Source organism: Neophocaena asiaeorientalis, unplaced genomic scaffold, assembly GCF_003031525.2.
Source record: "Neophocaena asiaeorientalis asiaeorientalis breed wild unplaced genomic scaffold, Neophocaena_asiaeorientalis_V1.1 scaffold713, whole genome shotgun sequence".
Taxonomy (NCBI): domain Eukaryota; kingdom Metazoa; phylum Chordata; class Mammalia; order Artiodactyla; family Phocoenidae; genus Neophocaena; species Neophocaena asiaeorientalis.
In genome coordinates, this window is record NW_020174925.1 from 504,377 (window position 1) to 519,630 (window position 15,254).

General features: G+C 40.3%; 1 protein-coding gene across 1 annotated transcript in view; it reads left to right on the forward strand.

The window, feature by feature from the left end:
• Positions 1-15,061: 15,061 nt before the first annotated feature.
• The window catches only part of BLOC1S6 (biogenesis of lysosomal organelles complex 1 subunit 6), a 16,361-nt gene continuing 16,168 nt past the window's right edge, over positions 15,062-15,254 (forward strand). Inside the window, exon 1 of the mRNA XM_024761346.1 lies at positions 15,062-15,237. Within this exon, the coding sequence (XP_024617114.1) occupies positions 15,156-15,237 (82 nt within the window). The 5' untranslated portion in view covers positions 15,062-15,155. The remainder of the gene's footprint in view (positions 15,238-15,254) is intronic.

Genomic DNA, 15,254 nt, shown 5'->3' on the forward strand with positions numbered 1-15,254 from the left:
GTCCCCTGCATTGGCAGGCGGATTCTTAACCACTGTGCCACCAGGGAAGCCCGACAGTGCAAGTCTTGAGAAAGTTAACAACCTAGTGAGAGAGACAAATAAAATCTCAATAACTATAATAAAGGGTAGACTATGGTAACTGTCTGATTGGAGATATAAATAAAATCTGGTAGAAGAGATTAATTCTGGTTGTGGTATTAGGAAGGACTTCTTAAATAATGTGACATGCAACCTGGGATTTGGACAGTGAGTTGAATTCTGATAAATGGAAGAGGATAAATAGGGCATCTCAGGCAGAAGGAATAGTACGTGTAAAGGCAAAAAGACAAAAAATGCACACATATATAGAAAATAACCAGCAGAAAAGGCAGAATGTCAGTGAATGCAGAGGAGGAATAGCCCAATTAGATAGGGACCAGATTGTGATGGCCCGTGAATGTTATATTAAGGAATTTAGTTTTGGATGTGTTGAATTTGAGGTGGGAATGGAAAGAATGTCCAGTAGGTAGCAGGAAATTAGATTCTGAAACTCAGAAGTGAGGAGCTCAGAAGTGAGGTGAGAACTGGAGATGTAGATCTGGGTGTCATCCATATCTAAGGGACAAAGTGAAATAGACAAGAAAGAAAGTGCAGAGTGAGGAGAGGGTGAGGAGGAAACATAGACCACATCTTTTTTTTTTTTTTTTTTTTTTTTTGCGGTACACGGGCCTCTCACTGTTGTGGCCTCTCCTGTTGCGGAGCACAGGCTCCGGACGCTCAGGCTCAGCGGCCATGGCTCACGGGCCCAGCCGTTCCACGGCATGTGGGATCTTCCCAAACCGGGGCACGAACCTTTGCCCCCTGCATCGGCAGGTGGACTGTCAAGCACTGCACCACCAGGGAAGCCCCAGGCCACATCTTTTGAGGTGTGGGAAAGGGGAAGATGGCAGAAAAGGAGTCAGTGAAGGAAACCAGAGCGTGATCAGATAGGAAGGAAGAGACTCAAGGAAAGGCATGGTCATGGACATCAAGGAAGTCGTAAATGACCTCAGTTTACTCCCTTGTAGTGTCAAAATCATACTTACATTATTAACCCATCGTTTCCTCAGCATTCCCGTCTTAGAAGCAGATCTCTTTAAGAATACAGTAGTTACCTAAATTCTTTTGGACTGCTTCAATACATCCTGCTTTTCTCTTGGCTTGTGAATCTGTAGGGTATGAGCAGAAACTAACCATAGTGGATGCTATGGTGTGCTGCCCAGATCCCTCCTTCAGGACAGAGGTGCTAATTCTCCTAGCTGTTGGTTGACTGCTGATGGCTCACACATCTGAGTTCCTTGCTGAAGGGTGCTAATTTGCCCGAATTCACACCTGTTCTCAGGGTATGCCTGCATCCAGTGATTAGTTGATGCTGGGGTGCAAAGGCTCAGCCCCTTGCCTCTATTTGAGACAGCTCATAGCGTCATTTGTAGCTCCAGAGCTCCCCATAAGATCACCTGAAGCCTCTGATGCAACTCTTAAGGAGTTCAACTCATCTCCTTCCACCCCATCCTACTTCCTTCACTGTCTTACAGGTATTGTTCCTGAAAGTACCCTCCAGTAAGCCTCCTGCATGGAAATCTATGCTTCAGAATCTGTTTCTGAGGGAATTCCATCTAGGAAAGTTGGTGCCCATGCTGTCTTAGCAGTGACAACCCATTGGCTGGCTAGCAATGTGGATTCCATCAGTGGTAGTAGATGGAATGTTGATGGTGCATGGCATGCTGCATCTGTGCAGTTGTTAAAACTTTCACTGGTGGTGAGCTGGGATAGAACTCTAGTGGAAGGGATGTGCTGCAAGGTATAATAACTTAGGTCTTTGAGATGTTTGGAAGAAGTGGTACATATAAGGGCTACAGAATTAAATGGCTCTTGCTGTATGCTATTGAAACATTGGAGAAAAAATAGTGACATATTGAGGGCGATTAACCTCCAATTCATGATGAAATGTGAAAGCCAGAAGCCTCCTTGGCAGCATACAAGCAAACTCTCAAATCCTGCAGCCAGACATCAGCAAAAGTTTAAGATCAGGACCTGGACTTTTTTTTTTTTTTTGGCTGTACGCGGGCCTCTCACTGCTGTGGCCTCTCCCGTTGCGGAGCACAGGCTCCAGCGCCAGAGGACCGGGGCACGAACCCGCGTCCCCCGCATTGGCAGGTGGACTCTCAACCACTGCGCCACCAGGGAAGCCCAGGACTTTTTAATAGCAGCAAAACTCCATCAAAGAATGAATTCTGAGCCACGACAAATAATGGTCTTGAATGAGTAGGAGTGGAACCCTGAAACTTGAGATGGGGATATCTCACCTGGGTTGATGAAGTTAAAAATCTTTAATCCTCAGATTTCCCTGGACCCTCTGGGCCTGAACAAGTAGGCCTTTTCTTCCTTTTAAAGGCCAGTGATCCTCCTGTACTTGAAGATGGTGTAGAAGCCCTTCCCTTGTAAGATAATATGTACCCACTCCCCATAGTCAACCCCCATCTCCCATCCTGGCTACCAGACTAATTAGTAGGGTCAAGTAACAATATAACCTAGCACTTCCCTTAGCTTCTAAGGGAGGAAATGGGCCATATGCTAAAGGAGCTACCAGATGTAGCCAACATGTATTGGCAGGAGCTGAGTGAGTATATATGAGACTGGATTCTAAGGATGCTGGTTTAATGGGGGTGAGATAAGGTATAACATTGGATAAAGAAGAATTTATGAATATGGGAGCATCCTTCTATAACACAGGCTTTAACACCTTGGAAAATAGTGTCCACTTGCTGCAAGGATGGTTTTTGAGGAAGATTTGAAAAAGTGAAATAGAAAATTCACACTGCTTTGGAAGACAGTAAGAGATTAAAAGGCTCAGAGATATGTGCATTCTAGAGTAGATATATGAGTCTGAAAAACCTTGCTGCTGCCTATGTTCTGAAAAAGAATCCAGATGATGTTCCATTGACTAAAGTGGTAAGGAATGTGCTGGTAAACGGGGCACAAGAATCACTGAGAAACTTAATGGTAACTATCTCAGTGTTAACTAGGTCAGGGCTTCAGAAGTGATAGCCCAGAAGTGATGGGGATGGTAGGATCCTAAAGTAACATAGGCTGAGTAGTAGCACCAAACCCATCAGAAGCAAAGTGGATGCAATTATAATGATAAGCAGAAAGGGTAGAGTGGCCCTTAGAGGAGTCTGACACAGAGAGCTATAGAGGTTAAGAGATCGTGTGTCTAGAGTCAAGATGAATGGACAACCAATAAAGAGTTTTGAGTATTGCTCAATCTGTAAAATAGAAAGAAATCAAGAATGGATGATCAGGAGGCAGAGGGCCGCCACGCAAATAAAAAGTCGTGATTCCGTGCCGAGTTTCTGTATGTGAGTCAGTTTTCAGATCCAAAGCCCAAAGGGTATAGTCTGCTTTATTAGCTGTATCCTTGCCAGAGAAGATTAATATGATCTCAGGTACAGACTGTTGATGTGATGAATTCATTTTTTTCTGTCCTGGTAAGGAGAATAAGAAGCAGTTTGCACACAGATGGACACAGCAATATACATTTATGTTCCTGTCTTAGGGCTATGTTAACCTTCCATCCTCTGATATAATATAGTACAAAGGGGCCTGGATCACCTGGAGATGCAAGATATCACATGGGAACAAACTAGTGGTTACAAATGGGGAGAGGGAAGGGGAGAGGGACAAGATTGGGATAGGGGATTAAGAGGTACAACCTACTATGTATAAAATAAATAAGCTGGGACTTCCCTGGTGGTCCAGTGGTAAACAATCTGCCTTCTAATGCAGGGGACATGGGTTCGATCCCTGGTCGGGGAACTAAGATCCCACATGCTGCAGGGCATCTAAGCCTGTGCGCCTCAACTATAGAGCCCGTGTGCCTCAAACTACAGAGCCCACGCGCTCTGGAGCCCGCATGCCACAACTAGAGAGAGAAAACCCGCACACCACAACTAGAGAGAAGGCCACATGCCACAACAAAGATCCCGCATGATGCAACTAAGACCCAACACAGCCAAAAATAAAATAAATAAATAAAATAAATACTAAAAAAAAGCTACAAGGATATATTGTACAGCACAGAGAATACAGCCAATATTTTATAATAATTTTTTAACATCTTTATTGGAGTATAATTGCTTTACAATGGTGTGTTAGTTTCTGCTTTACAACAAAATGAATCAGTTATATATATACACATGTTCCCATATCTCTTCCCTCTTGCGTCTCCCTCCCTCCAACCCTCCCTATCCCACCCCTCCAGGTGGTCACAAAGCACCGAGCTGATCTCCCTGTGCTATGCAGCTGCTTCCCACTAGCTATCTACCTTAGGTTTGGTAGTGTATATATGTCCATGCCTCTCTCTCGCTTTGTCACAGCTTACCCTTCCCCCTCCCCATAATAATTTTAAATGGAGTATAATCTATAAAAAGCTTGAGTCACTATGCTGCACACCTGAAACTGATATAATATTTTAAATCAACTATACCTCAATTAATTACAAAACAGATTTTAGTTCATCACAGTGAAGAATCTCTTAACAATTATAAATCCTCAAAAGTAACAGGCCACTTAGTGAAGTAATGAGTTTTTCATCCCTAAAAACTATTCAAAAGAGGTTGACAGTAATTAAGGATTTCTGTATTGGAAATGAAAAACAGCAACAGAGTTATAGACACAGAGGACAAAAGGGTGGTTGCCAGAGGGGAGGGGGTGGGTGCAGGATAGAAATAGGTGAGGGGAACTAAGAGGTACAGACTTTTAGATCAAAATAAATGAGTCACGGTATGAGATGTATAGTGTATAGAATATAGTCAATAACTATGTAATATCTTTGTATGATGACACATGGTAACTAGACTTACCATGATAATTTTGAAATGTATAGTAATATCAAATCACTATGTTGTGTAACAGGAACTAATACAGTATTGTTGGTCAATTATACTTCAAAAACAAAAAGCAAACTCATAGCAAAAGAGATCAGATTTGGGGTTACCAGAGGTGGGGGTGGGAGAAATTGGAGGAAGGGAGTCAAAAGGTACAGACTTCCAGTTATAAGATAAGTAAGTACTAGGGATGTAAGTTACAATGTGATGAATATAATTAACTGCTGTATGTTATATATGAAAGTTGTTAAGAGAGCAAATCCTAGGGGTTCTCCTCAGAAGGAAAAAATTTTTTTCTATTTATTTAATGTTGTATCTATGTGAGATGATGGTGTTCACTAAACTTACTGTGATCATCACTTCATGATGCACGTAAGTCAACTCATGCCGTACATCTTAAATTTATACAGTGTTGTATGTCAATTATATCTCAGTAAAACTGGAAGAAAAAACCATTGTTTAAGAGAGCCTGTTGAGGGGGTGACATGGCAAGAGCAGCCTCTATTTGTTGAGAGTGGTCCTCAGTCGACAGCCAACAAAAAATAAGGACTTCAAGTCCTACACCTGCAGGGGACTGAATTATTGAAACAACCTAAATGATCACTTCCTCCTTGAGCCTCGAGATGAGGATGCAGCCAGCTGACACTTTGATTTCAGCCTTATGAGACCCTGAGCAGAGAACCTAGACAAAATGTGCCAGACCCCTAGCCCACAGAAGCTGTGAGCTAATACATCTGTGCTGTTTAAATTACTGAGTTTGTGGTAATACGTTACGCAGCTGTAGCAAAGTAATACAGGCCTTGTAAATATTTCTCCCTCCGAGTGTTTCTCCTTTGTCAATTGGCATGATATTAAGCTTTGTCAGTAGGAGGTACTGGAGAGACATTGCAGGAGGAGGGTTTTTTCCTCTCTCTTCTTGATTCCCATGTGCTTCTCTCACTGGTGCTCCTGAAGTATATGCTGCTTCTACAGCTCCCGGCTCCTGCAGTGCACGCAGTTTCTGCACTGTCTGCTACTGTGTGCCAGTAGCACACAGTGCCTCCCTGTGGGTAGTTTCTTCTAGCATCCCCTAGAATGGCTTTGCAGTTACGAGGTGGGGCATCTCCCTGTAGCTGGCCTCCCTCAGTATCTCAGCAAGTTCTGCTGGTGTGGTACCATAGCAAGCTTCTCCACCATCCAGTGAGCCATAGCTATTCTGTCGTCAGCAAGATCTGGATCTTAGTCTTGGTGAGCCAGCCGTGGATCATACTTGCTCTCTCTGAGCCCCAGAGTTGTAACTGCTCCTTATATTTGCTATTATTGTGTTCTTTAGATTTCTCTTCATTTCCTACTGGCCAGTCCTGCATTACTCCAGTGTCTATTATAGTGAACAATTCTTTATATTAAACCTTCTACATTCACATTACTTGCTGTTTTCTCTCCTGATTGGACTGTGACTGGCATACCCGACAAAGCTGGAATCCTGGTAGGACTCCCCAGTGGGGAGTTAGGACCAGACAGGAGAGCCAGTTGCTGCTTCAGTTGCCTCCTGAGGCAGAGAGGAAGGAGGGACAAAGACCCTGATTTCTTCTTTCCTCTCTCCTTCCAATCTCTCAGTATCCCAGCCTCCAGTCTCCATCAGTACCCCCCATTCGCCAAACCCATCTGGAAGCCAGCTGACACAGGGGCCAGAGAACATGGGCACCTGCAATACAGAGCAGAACAGGGAAAGGTGAGGAGTGGGTCTGAGGGCCACCAGGGCTGGAAAAATCCTGCATAGTCACTGACATTAAGGGATTAGTTGTACTAGGTTAATGATGAAATATAGAGGGATTATATTTATCTCTAAGTAAATTAAATGAGTGTATTTTTCTCCTGGGAACACATAATAAAGACTTTTATGAAATCTTAAAAGGAAAAATGACATTTTGAAATCTTTAGCTGTTAATAAAAATTAATGCTTTTAAATGTGCTCTTTCATTAGTAAATTAAGTGAGCAGTTTAGAAAAATTACTTTGGATGAAGATAAGTAAATAATTAATTGTAAAGACAGCACTTTCATAAAGTAATTCAAAAGATGTTGACAAGAAATTTACAGGAAGCCCAAAGATGAAATATAGAGGGATTATATTTATCTCTAAGTAAATTAGAGTGTATTTTTCTCCTGGAAACACATAATAAAGACTTTTATGAAATCTTAAAAGGAAAAATGACATTTTGAAATCTTTAGCTGTTAATAAAAATTAATGCTTTTAAATGTGCTCTTTCATTAGTAAATTAAGTGAGCAGTTTAGAAAAATTACTTTGGATGAAGATAAGTAAATAATTAATTGTAAAGACAGCACTTTCATAAAGTAATTCAAAAGATGTTGACAAGAAATTTACAGGAAGCCCAAAGACTAGAGCAATAATTTAAAAAATAAGTTGATCCACTGGAATTTTTAAATTGAAAAAGGAATTGGAGACTCTGAACTTTCTGTATTATTGACCTCGTATTACAAGAAATTGAATTTTTATATATCATTTCACCATCTGGTCTGAAGGATCTTTGGAAATTATTCTTGTTTAGCAACAGAAATACTTTGAAGATCTTGAACATTTATAGTAACAAATAAGGATTATTTTGGAAAGCTAATGTATGTACTACTTTTAGCAATTTTGAATTAAGCAAGATTAATATATCCTAGCTAATTTAAATAAATCTATCCTAAAAAGAAAGCTGAGCACTGGAATAATTTATGCTGCCTATAGTCGCTGATAATCCCACTTTCTGCATCACACAGAAAGAGAATAAAGCAGTAATGGTTGGTGGCCACTTTGATATCTACACACTAAGATAATAAATGAATTTTGTGAAAACCCCAAAGTGGAAGAATCATTGTCTTTTGAACCAATATAAGCATATTAAAAGAGAATTTTAAGATGTAAAGTTCTTCAATGAATAAAATTTTCACCACTAGTTTTACTAATAGTCCAGAAGCAATGATGATATTTAAAATGATTACCACTCAATATTATGAATATTCCTTTACTCATGAATAACATCATGAGTCAGACATCATAATGCTAAAAAGAAGAAGAAAATAAGACACCTCGTTCCCCGCCCCCCCTCAATAGAAGCAGAATATTGACAGTGGTATTGATGGTAAAGAAAGCCGTGGGTGTTGGTAGTGATCTCTATACTTCAAGACTCAATCATCTCACTCTGCAAGTCTGGAACTTCAGTTGCCAGCTTAGCCAGTGGAGATTTACCCCTAAAAAGCTACCTTATTGTATAACATCGACTTGTACAAAAGAAGTGAGTTTGTAATAAAACATAATTGCCGAACCCTCTGATACTCACTTAATTCATTTAGTCTCTCTTATCTCACCATGGAAGTCTACTTAAGAAGCTAAATAACAGTTGAAGGGTTACTTCAGAAACCTAAAACCTATTTAAGAAACCAAATTAAGGTTGGTGAATATATGTAACTGATAAAGTTAATTTGTATATGGGGACCCACAAAATGGAAGCCACCGCAGTGGCCTGGCCCATGTCACATAACAAAACCTAAGTCAGCCTACACTTACAGAAACACCTGTCGAGGAATCCTAACGTATACTGCTCGCGATCCTCCAACTCAGCCTTAGCTAACTTACCTTACCCTAGAAAATAGGACCTGCTGGCCTTACAAGGAAGTCCCAACTTTCTAGCCAATCATGCCCTGTTTCCACATTGCCTCTTCTTTATTTTTTTATTTGTAAATTTTTTTGTTTTGAAGTATAGTTGATTTACAACATTGTATTAGTTTCAGGTGTACAGCAAAGTGATTTGGTTATATATATATATCTATATTCTTTTTTTGATTCTTTTCTATTATAGTTTATTACAAGATATTAAATATAGTTCCCTGTACTATACAGTAAATCCTTGTTTATCTGTTTTATAGATGGTATTGTACATCTGTTAATCCCATACTCCCAGTTTATCCCTCCTCCCCCTTCCCCTTGGGTAACCATAAGTTTGTTTCCTATGTCTGTGAGTCTATTTCTGTTTTGTAAATAACTTCATTTGTACTGTTTTTTAGATTTCACATATAAGTGATATCGTATAATATTTGTCTTTTCTCTGTCTGACTTACTTCACTGAGTATGACAGTCTCTAGGTCCATCCATGTTGCTGCAGATGGCATTATTTCATTCTTTTTTATGGTTGAGTAATATTCCATTGTATATATGTACCACATCTTCTTTATCCATTCCTCTGTAGATGGACACTTAGGTTGCCTCCATGTCTTGTCTAACGTAAGTAGGGCCACTATGAACATTGGGGTGCATGTATCTTTTTTTAAAAAAATTTTATTGGAGTATAGTTGATTTACAATGTTGTATTAGTTTCAGGTGTGCAGCAAAGTGAATCAATTATACATATACATATATCCACTCTTTTTTAGATTCTTTTCCCATATAGGCTATTACAGAGTATTGAGTAGATTTCCCTGTGCTATACAGTAGGTCCTTATTAGTTATCTATTTTATATATAGTAGTGTGTTTATGTCAATTGCAATTGCAAATTAAGCCCTCGTTGGTCACATCATTTGCAAATATTTTCTCCCATTTTGTGGGTTGTCGTTTTGTTTATGGTTTCCTTTGCTGTGCAACATTGCCTCTTCTAATGTTCTGTAAAACTCACTCTTGCTCTAAATCCCTCCGTACAAAAGGCTTTTACTCCCCCAATCCATGGATTGTTTTCCTTTAAATAAAGGACATCAAACTCATTACTGAATTGTTCTAGTTTTGTCATTTGACATAAACGAGGTACTAATAACAGAAATAATACTGTTTCTTCTGGCATGTAATACGTACTCAGGGACCGCTATTATTTGTAATAGTGCTTCACAGCTTACAGATCCTTTTCATATGCCTTACTGAGTGTTTAATTCTCACAAGAAATATGTCAAGTAATGGGTCTGGTATTATCTCCCTGTCTCTTTTACTTATGGGAAAAAAAACAGAGAGATTAAGTGACTTGACTAAAATCTCATAACTGATATAGTTGATATCTATTGCTTTGGTTGGGCCAAATTCCTTTCTCATTTTGGTAACATGACTCTGATTTTCCTTTAAGGAACTACACCTGTGCCTTTCTGTAACTCCTAGCAGGACTGTCAATCAAGGGGCTTTGCCTCTTTCTGTTACATATGACCCACACTAGCCCATCAGATCTCTCTATATCCCCCTGGATGCAGAGACTGCTCCTTGGTATTTACCTGAAGGCATTGAAAACTTATGTATGCACAAAAACCTGCACCTGGATGTGTACAGCACCTTCAGTCATAATTGCCAAAACTTGGAAGCAGCAATGATGTCCTTCAGTAGTGAAAAAATAAATAAACTGCGGTACATCCAGACAATGGATTATTACTCTATGCCAAAAACAAAATGAGCCATCCATCCACGAAAAGACATGGAGGAACCTTAAATGCATGTTGCTAAGTGAAAGCAATCTGAAAAGGCTACATACTATATGATTCCAAATACATGACATTCTGGAAAAGGCAAAACTACAGAGTAAAAAGATCAGTGATTGCCTGGGATTAGAGCAGAGGGAGAGATGAATGGGCAGTGCACAGAGGATTTTTAGGGCAGGGAGTCTACTCTGCGTGATACTATGGTGGTGGATACATGTCATTATACTCGTCCAGTTTCATAGAATATACAACATGAAGAGTGAACCCTAATGTAAACTGTCAATTTTGGGGGATAATGATGTATTAATGTAGGTTTATCAGTTGTAACAAATGTAGCACTCTGGTGGGGGACGACCTGATAATGCATGACAGTGCAAGGTGTCTTTGTACCTTCCTCTTAATTTTGCTGTGAACCTAAAACTGCTCTTAAAAAGTCTCTCTCTCTCTATGTATATGTATAGCTGATTCACTTTGTTATAAATCAGAAACCAACACACCTAAAAAAGAAAAAAAAAGTCTATTTTAAAATGTCAAAAGCTGTTGCTTTTGACCACTGCGTATATTTTACAAACTTTTTGGTGGCAAGGGTAGGAGAATGTGTTGGTGAAATAATCCATGGAAGGATATGTTTTTTAGATAATGCAAGAAAGGAATGATGGAAATGTAGTAGAGTTGCATAGGGTGGAAGAATTTTAGTACTTTGCTAATGTGAAAGAATATTTCTCATGTAAATGTAAGAAAAGTGGTTAAAACAGCTGAGACACCTTTTTGGGTTGGTTAACCACAGACAAATGGTAAACTGTTTTTTTTTTAAATACCCCAACTTCTTTTGTTTTCTACCTTCAGTTCCCTTCTTTCCTTTTTATTATTTTGCAAGCACATCACCCTATATGAACGTTTTCAAATTTTCAACACTTTAATCCACTAGAAGGATAAGGTCATGGGCTGTAACATCTTTCTCCTGTATATTTTCCCCTTTTCCATCCCTTTTCTCTGCAGCCCCTCGTCCCTGCATCTTTCTTGCTCAAATCTTTTTCTCTCCCTACCACCATTCTTTCTTTTATTTTTGGAAAAGGATGGAGAGAGATGAAGGGAAGGGACAAGCAAATCCTGTGAGAGAATTAGGTCAAACTGGGATAGATTTTTTTAATCAAATCTTAGCACATTCTAAATATAGGACACCTGATCAACAGAAGGAATAGAAAATATTCATGTATTAACATGTTTATTTCTTTACTTGAATCTGTTACCTACCGACTCCCTTTTTGTTAGCAAAAATAATGTAGGAAAATTTAAGGAAAACAGAAAAAACTGAAAAATGGATAAAAGGGTTTGTGTATTTATTGCATAAGATTTGCTCTCCCTCTTTTGGATTTTAAGTTTCTTGAAATCCAATGGACTTAGTTTCCTTTTGCTATGAATATATACAGCATTTAGCTCTTTCTGACTATCATTTCTTTGGACTAACTTCTCCAGAGCTATATGACTACATTTTGTGTTATCTTTTGTCATTGTAAGAAGTTCTTTTGCTCTAAAAGATTATACAACAATTTTCTCCATTAGGTTCTTTTACTAACCATTTAATCTATGTTATTCTTGTCTTCCCCAAAAGACAGCACCTCGAGGTCCTTGAGTCTGAAGTATACTTTTGCTACTTATGGTGTCTTTGTTTTTCCTGTTAGAAGCCTTTACTAGTTTTTGTCTGCATATTACATTGACCTGTCCTTCAAGGTACAGCTAATTTCCTCTATTAGGTTTTTAAAATTTCTCTAGTTACTTCCCAATCATGCACTACACAACTGCATATCTGTGGCTGGTTGAATAATGCCCCCTGCAAAGGTGTCCACTTTCAATTCCCCAGAATCTGTGAATGTTACCTTACATGGCAAAAGGAACTTTGCTGATGTGGTTAAATTAAGGACTATGAGATGGGGCTATTATCCTGGGTTATGCTGGTGAGCTCAGTGTAATCACAAGGGTCCTATGAGAAAGAGGCCAGGATAGGAGAGGAGATGATGCAACAATGGTAGTAGAGGGAGAAAAGGCAATGTGATGTGAGGCCGTGAGCCAAGTAATGCGGCTGCTCTCTAGAAGCTAAACAAGGCAAGGCAGAGGATTCTTCCTCAGAGCCTCCAGAAGTAACTAGCCCTGCCGACGCCTTGATTTTAGCCCACAGAGACTGATTTTGGACATTTGACCTCCAGAACTGTAAGGTAAGAAATTTGTGTAGTGTTAAGCAAGTCTTTGGTCATGTGTTACAGCAGCAATAGGAAACCAATATGACATCATTACGTATTTTATATTCTTCTAGGTCTGTTCCACATAATTTAGTACTTTACTGTCAAACTCTCTAATTCTACTATGTGTAATTGGTAGAATATAAATTCCTGGTGGACAGGAACAAGCATTTTTACCCTTGTTTTTTTTTTAAACACCCTACAGTGCCTAGTCCCGTCTTAGGTACTCAGCTATTTGAAGTGGGTTATAACTTTGGTGCATAAAAGAGAATGGCAACTACCAATGGGGAAATGAAAGGCATTTCAAAAGAAATATATAACTCAACAAACTGTGTTTACTTCCTTGGCATCAAATTCCAACCTTTTGATTTTGAGCTTTGTGTCACATGCAGTGCTAGGTGCACAGTATTTGATTAATGGAGGCTGGAATACAGAGTGCCCTCAACAAGCACTTGATGCACTGAGCTGAAATCTGTGGGGGTAAAGAAGGAAAAGGAGAAAGAAAAGCAATGTGGGTCTGGCAGAAAGTCCTCCTTGTCTATTTGGCCGATTCATTTTTGTCACATTAAGTAAAGTTAAAATGCTTTACAAGAACATTCATTCTTTTAAGTGTTCTTTTTTGCTTAACATTTTAATGTTCAATTAATTTCATCCATTAAATTTAAATAACCAGTATTTAAAAGTCCAAGTAATATGCTTAATACTGTGCTAAGAGATAAAGAGGTTACAGACCACCTGTAGACCAAGGGTCTATTCCAGAAGGTCTTAGTATCTAGTTAGGAGATAATACTAACAATCAGCTAAGGTTACCAGGCATTTATCAGGTGCCATCTTGTGTGATTCAGACTTTGGAGATTATAGCTATTTGGAATTTGGGGCTCGAAAATCAATACCTCATTCAGCAAATACTCATTGAGAACCTATTATGGTTTTCTGTGAATAAGAATTTCTGTTTGGAGTTTGCAATTTGATAGAGGAAGAGAAGTAATGAATACAAGAATGGATTAAGTGCTAAGTAGCAGGAGGATGCTTTGTAGTTGGGAAAAGGTTATTACTTTCTGAGAGTTGAAAGGGGATGCAGGACTGTGAATGATTTCAAAGTAAAGGTATTATTTAGGCCGAGCCTTGAAAGATGAGTAGGACTTTGAAAAGAATAAACTATTCCAGGCATGAAAGGGCATAGTTTTCAAAGGATGTTTGAAGGGTAGTACATTATTTTCCTATTTAAGTAGTAACAAATAACCACAGACTTAAAGCAATACAAATCTGTATGTTATCTTCGAGTTCAGTAGGTCAGAAGTGCAATACAGCTCTCACTGGGATAAAATTGAGGTGTTGGCAGGGCTGAGTTCCATTCTAGAGGCTCTAGTGGTGAATCCATTTCCTTGTGTTTTCCAGCTTCTAGAGGTCACTGGTAACCCTCTTCCTCGATTTTCGAAGCCAGCAATGTTGCATTGCTCTAGTCATTCTTCATAGTCACATCTCCCTCCCTCCTGACTCTTCTTGTGCCACCCTTTCCCAGTTTGAAGGCCCTTGTGATTATGTTAGTCCCGCTCAGTTACTCCGGGTAATCTATTTTACAGTCACGGGCCTAGCAACCTTAATTACGCTTTTGCAGTGAAACAGCCTATTCACAGGTTCTGGGGGTGAAATCTGTGGACATCTTTGGTGGGGGCATTATTCTGCTTACCACAGGTAGTGAGGAGCAGCTAATCTTGAGAGGAAAGAAGGCCAAAAGAGGAAGGGGTACAAGTGCACTGATAAGGGCAATGGGGAGCAGGTGCAAGTTTTTGAGGTTAGAGATAAATTCTCATTTTTTTTGAAAACAGCTTTGCCTGCAACACAGAAAATATCGTTTGGACAGGCAATTTTGGGGTGCAACATTAGGAGGCCACTATTACAGTCTAAGAGGGTCTAAGGTAAGGAGGGCATAGCTGATCACTTTATTTGGTCTGAGGTTGCTTCTGCCCATTTCTCAGTGTTTTTCATCACAATTCATGACATCATCCCACAGGATTTCAGCAAATGCAGTTTCCAGTTATTTGGCTGAATTTGTTCAGTAGATTGATGCTGCAACCCAGGCCTTAAACCGTTCACCTACAATCAACAAGAGGAGAGACGAATCCTGGCAGACCCCCAATTAGCAAAGCTGAAGAGAGCTAAACACTGAATTTTTTATGGGTCCAAATCTCAGGGACAGCACGAAGTCCTTCTTCCTAAGGTGTTTCCTTAACAAGGACACAAAACTGAAAAGCTGCGCCTTCCCGTCACCGCCCCTTCCATCCCCCCACCACCATCGGAAGCAGGGATGTGAGCCCCGTCCAGCTGACTCTACTGACACCGACCGACCGACCAGACTAGGACGTCCGCCCGGAACCCCCGAAGCGCGGTGGGTGGGTGGATGGAGGAGGCAAAAAGCGGGAGGGCGGACCCTCGGTCACGTGCCCCGAGCTGTTTTCCGCTTCCGTCACTTCCGGGTGCGACCGTCGCTCCCGTCCCGGTGGGCTCTGTACGCGTTCGGTGCTTCCTCACTGTACCTGACAGTCTGTACTACTGCCCCATCCCTGTTCCCAGCGGGAGGGACATGAGTGTCCCTGGGCCGCCTTCCCTGGATGGGGTCCTGGCAGGGCCACCCGACGGCCTGGAGGCCGGGGGCCCGACGCCGGGTACGTGCTGTGGGGCG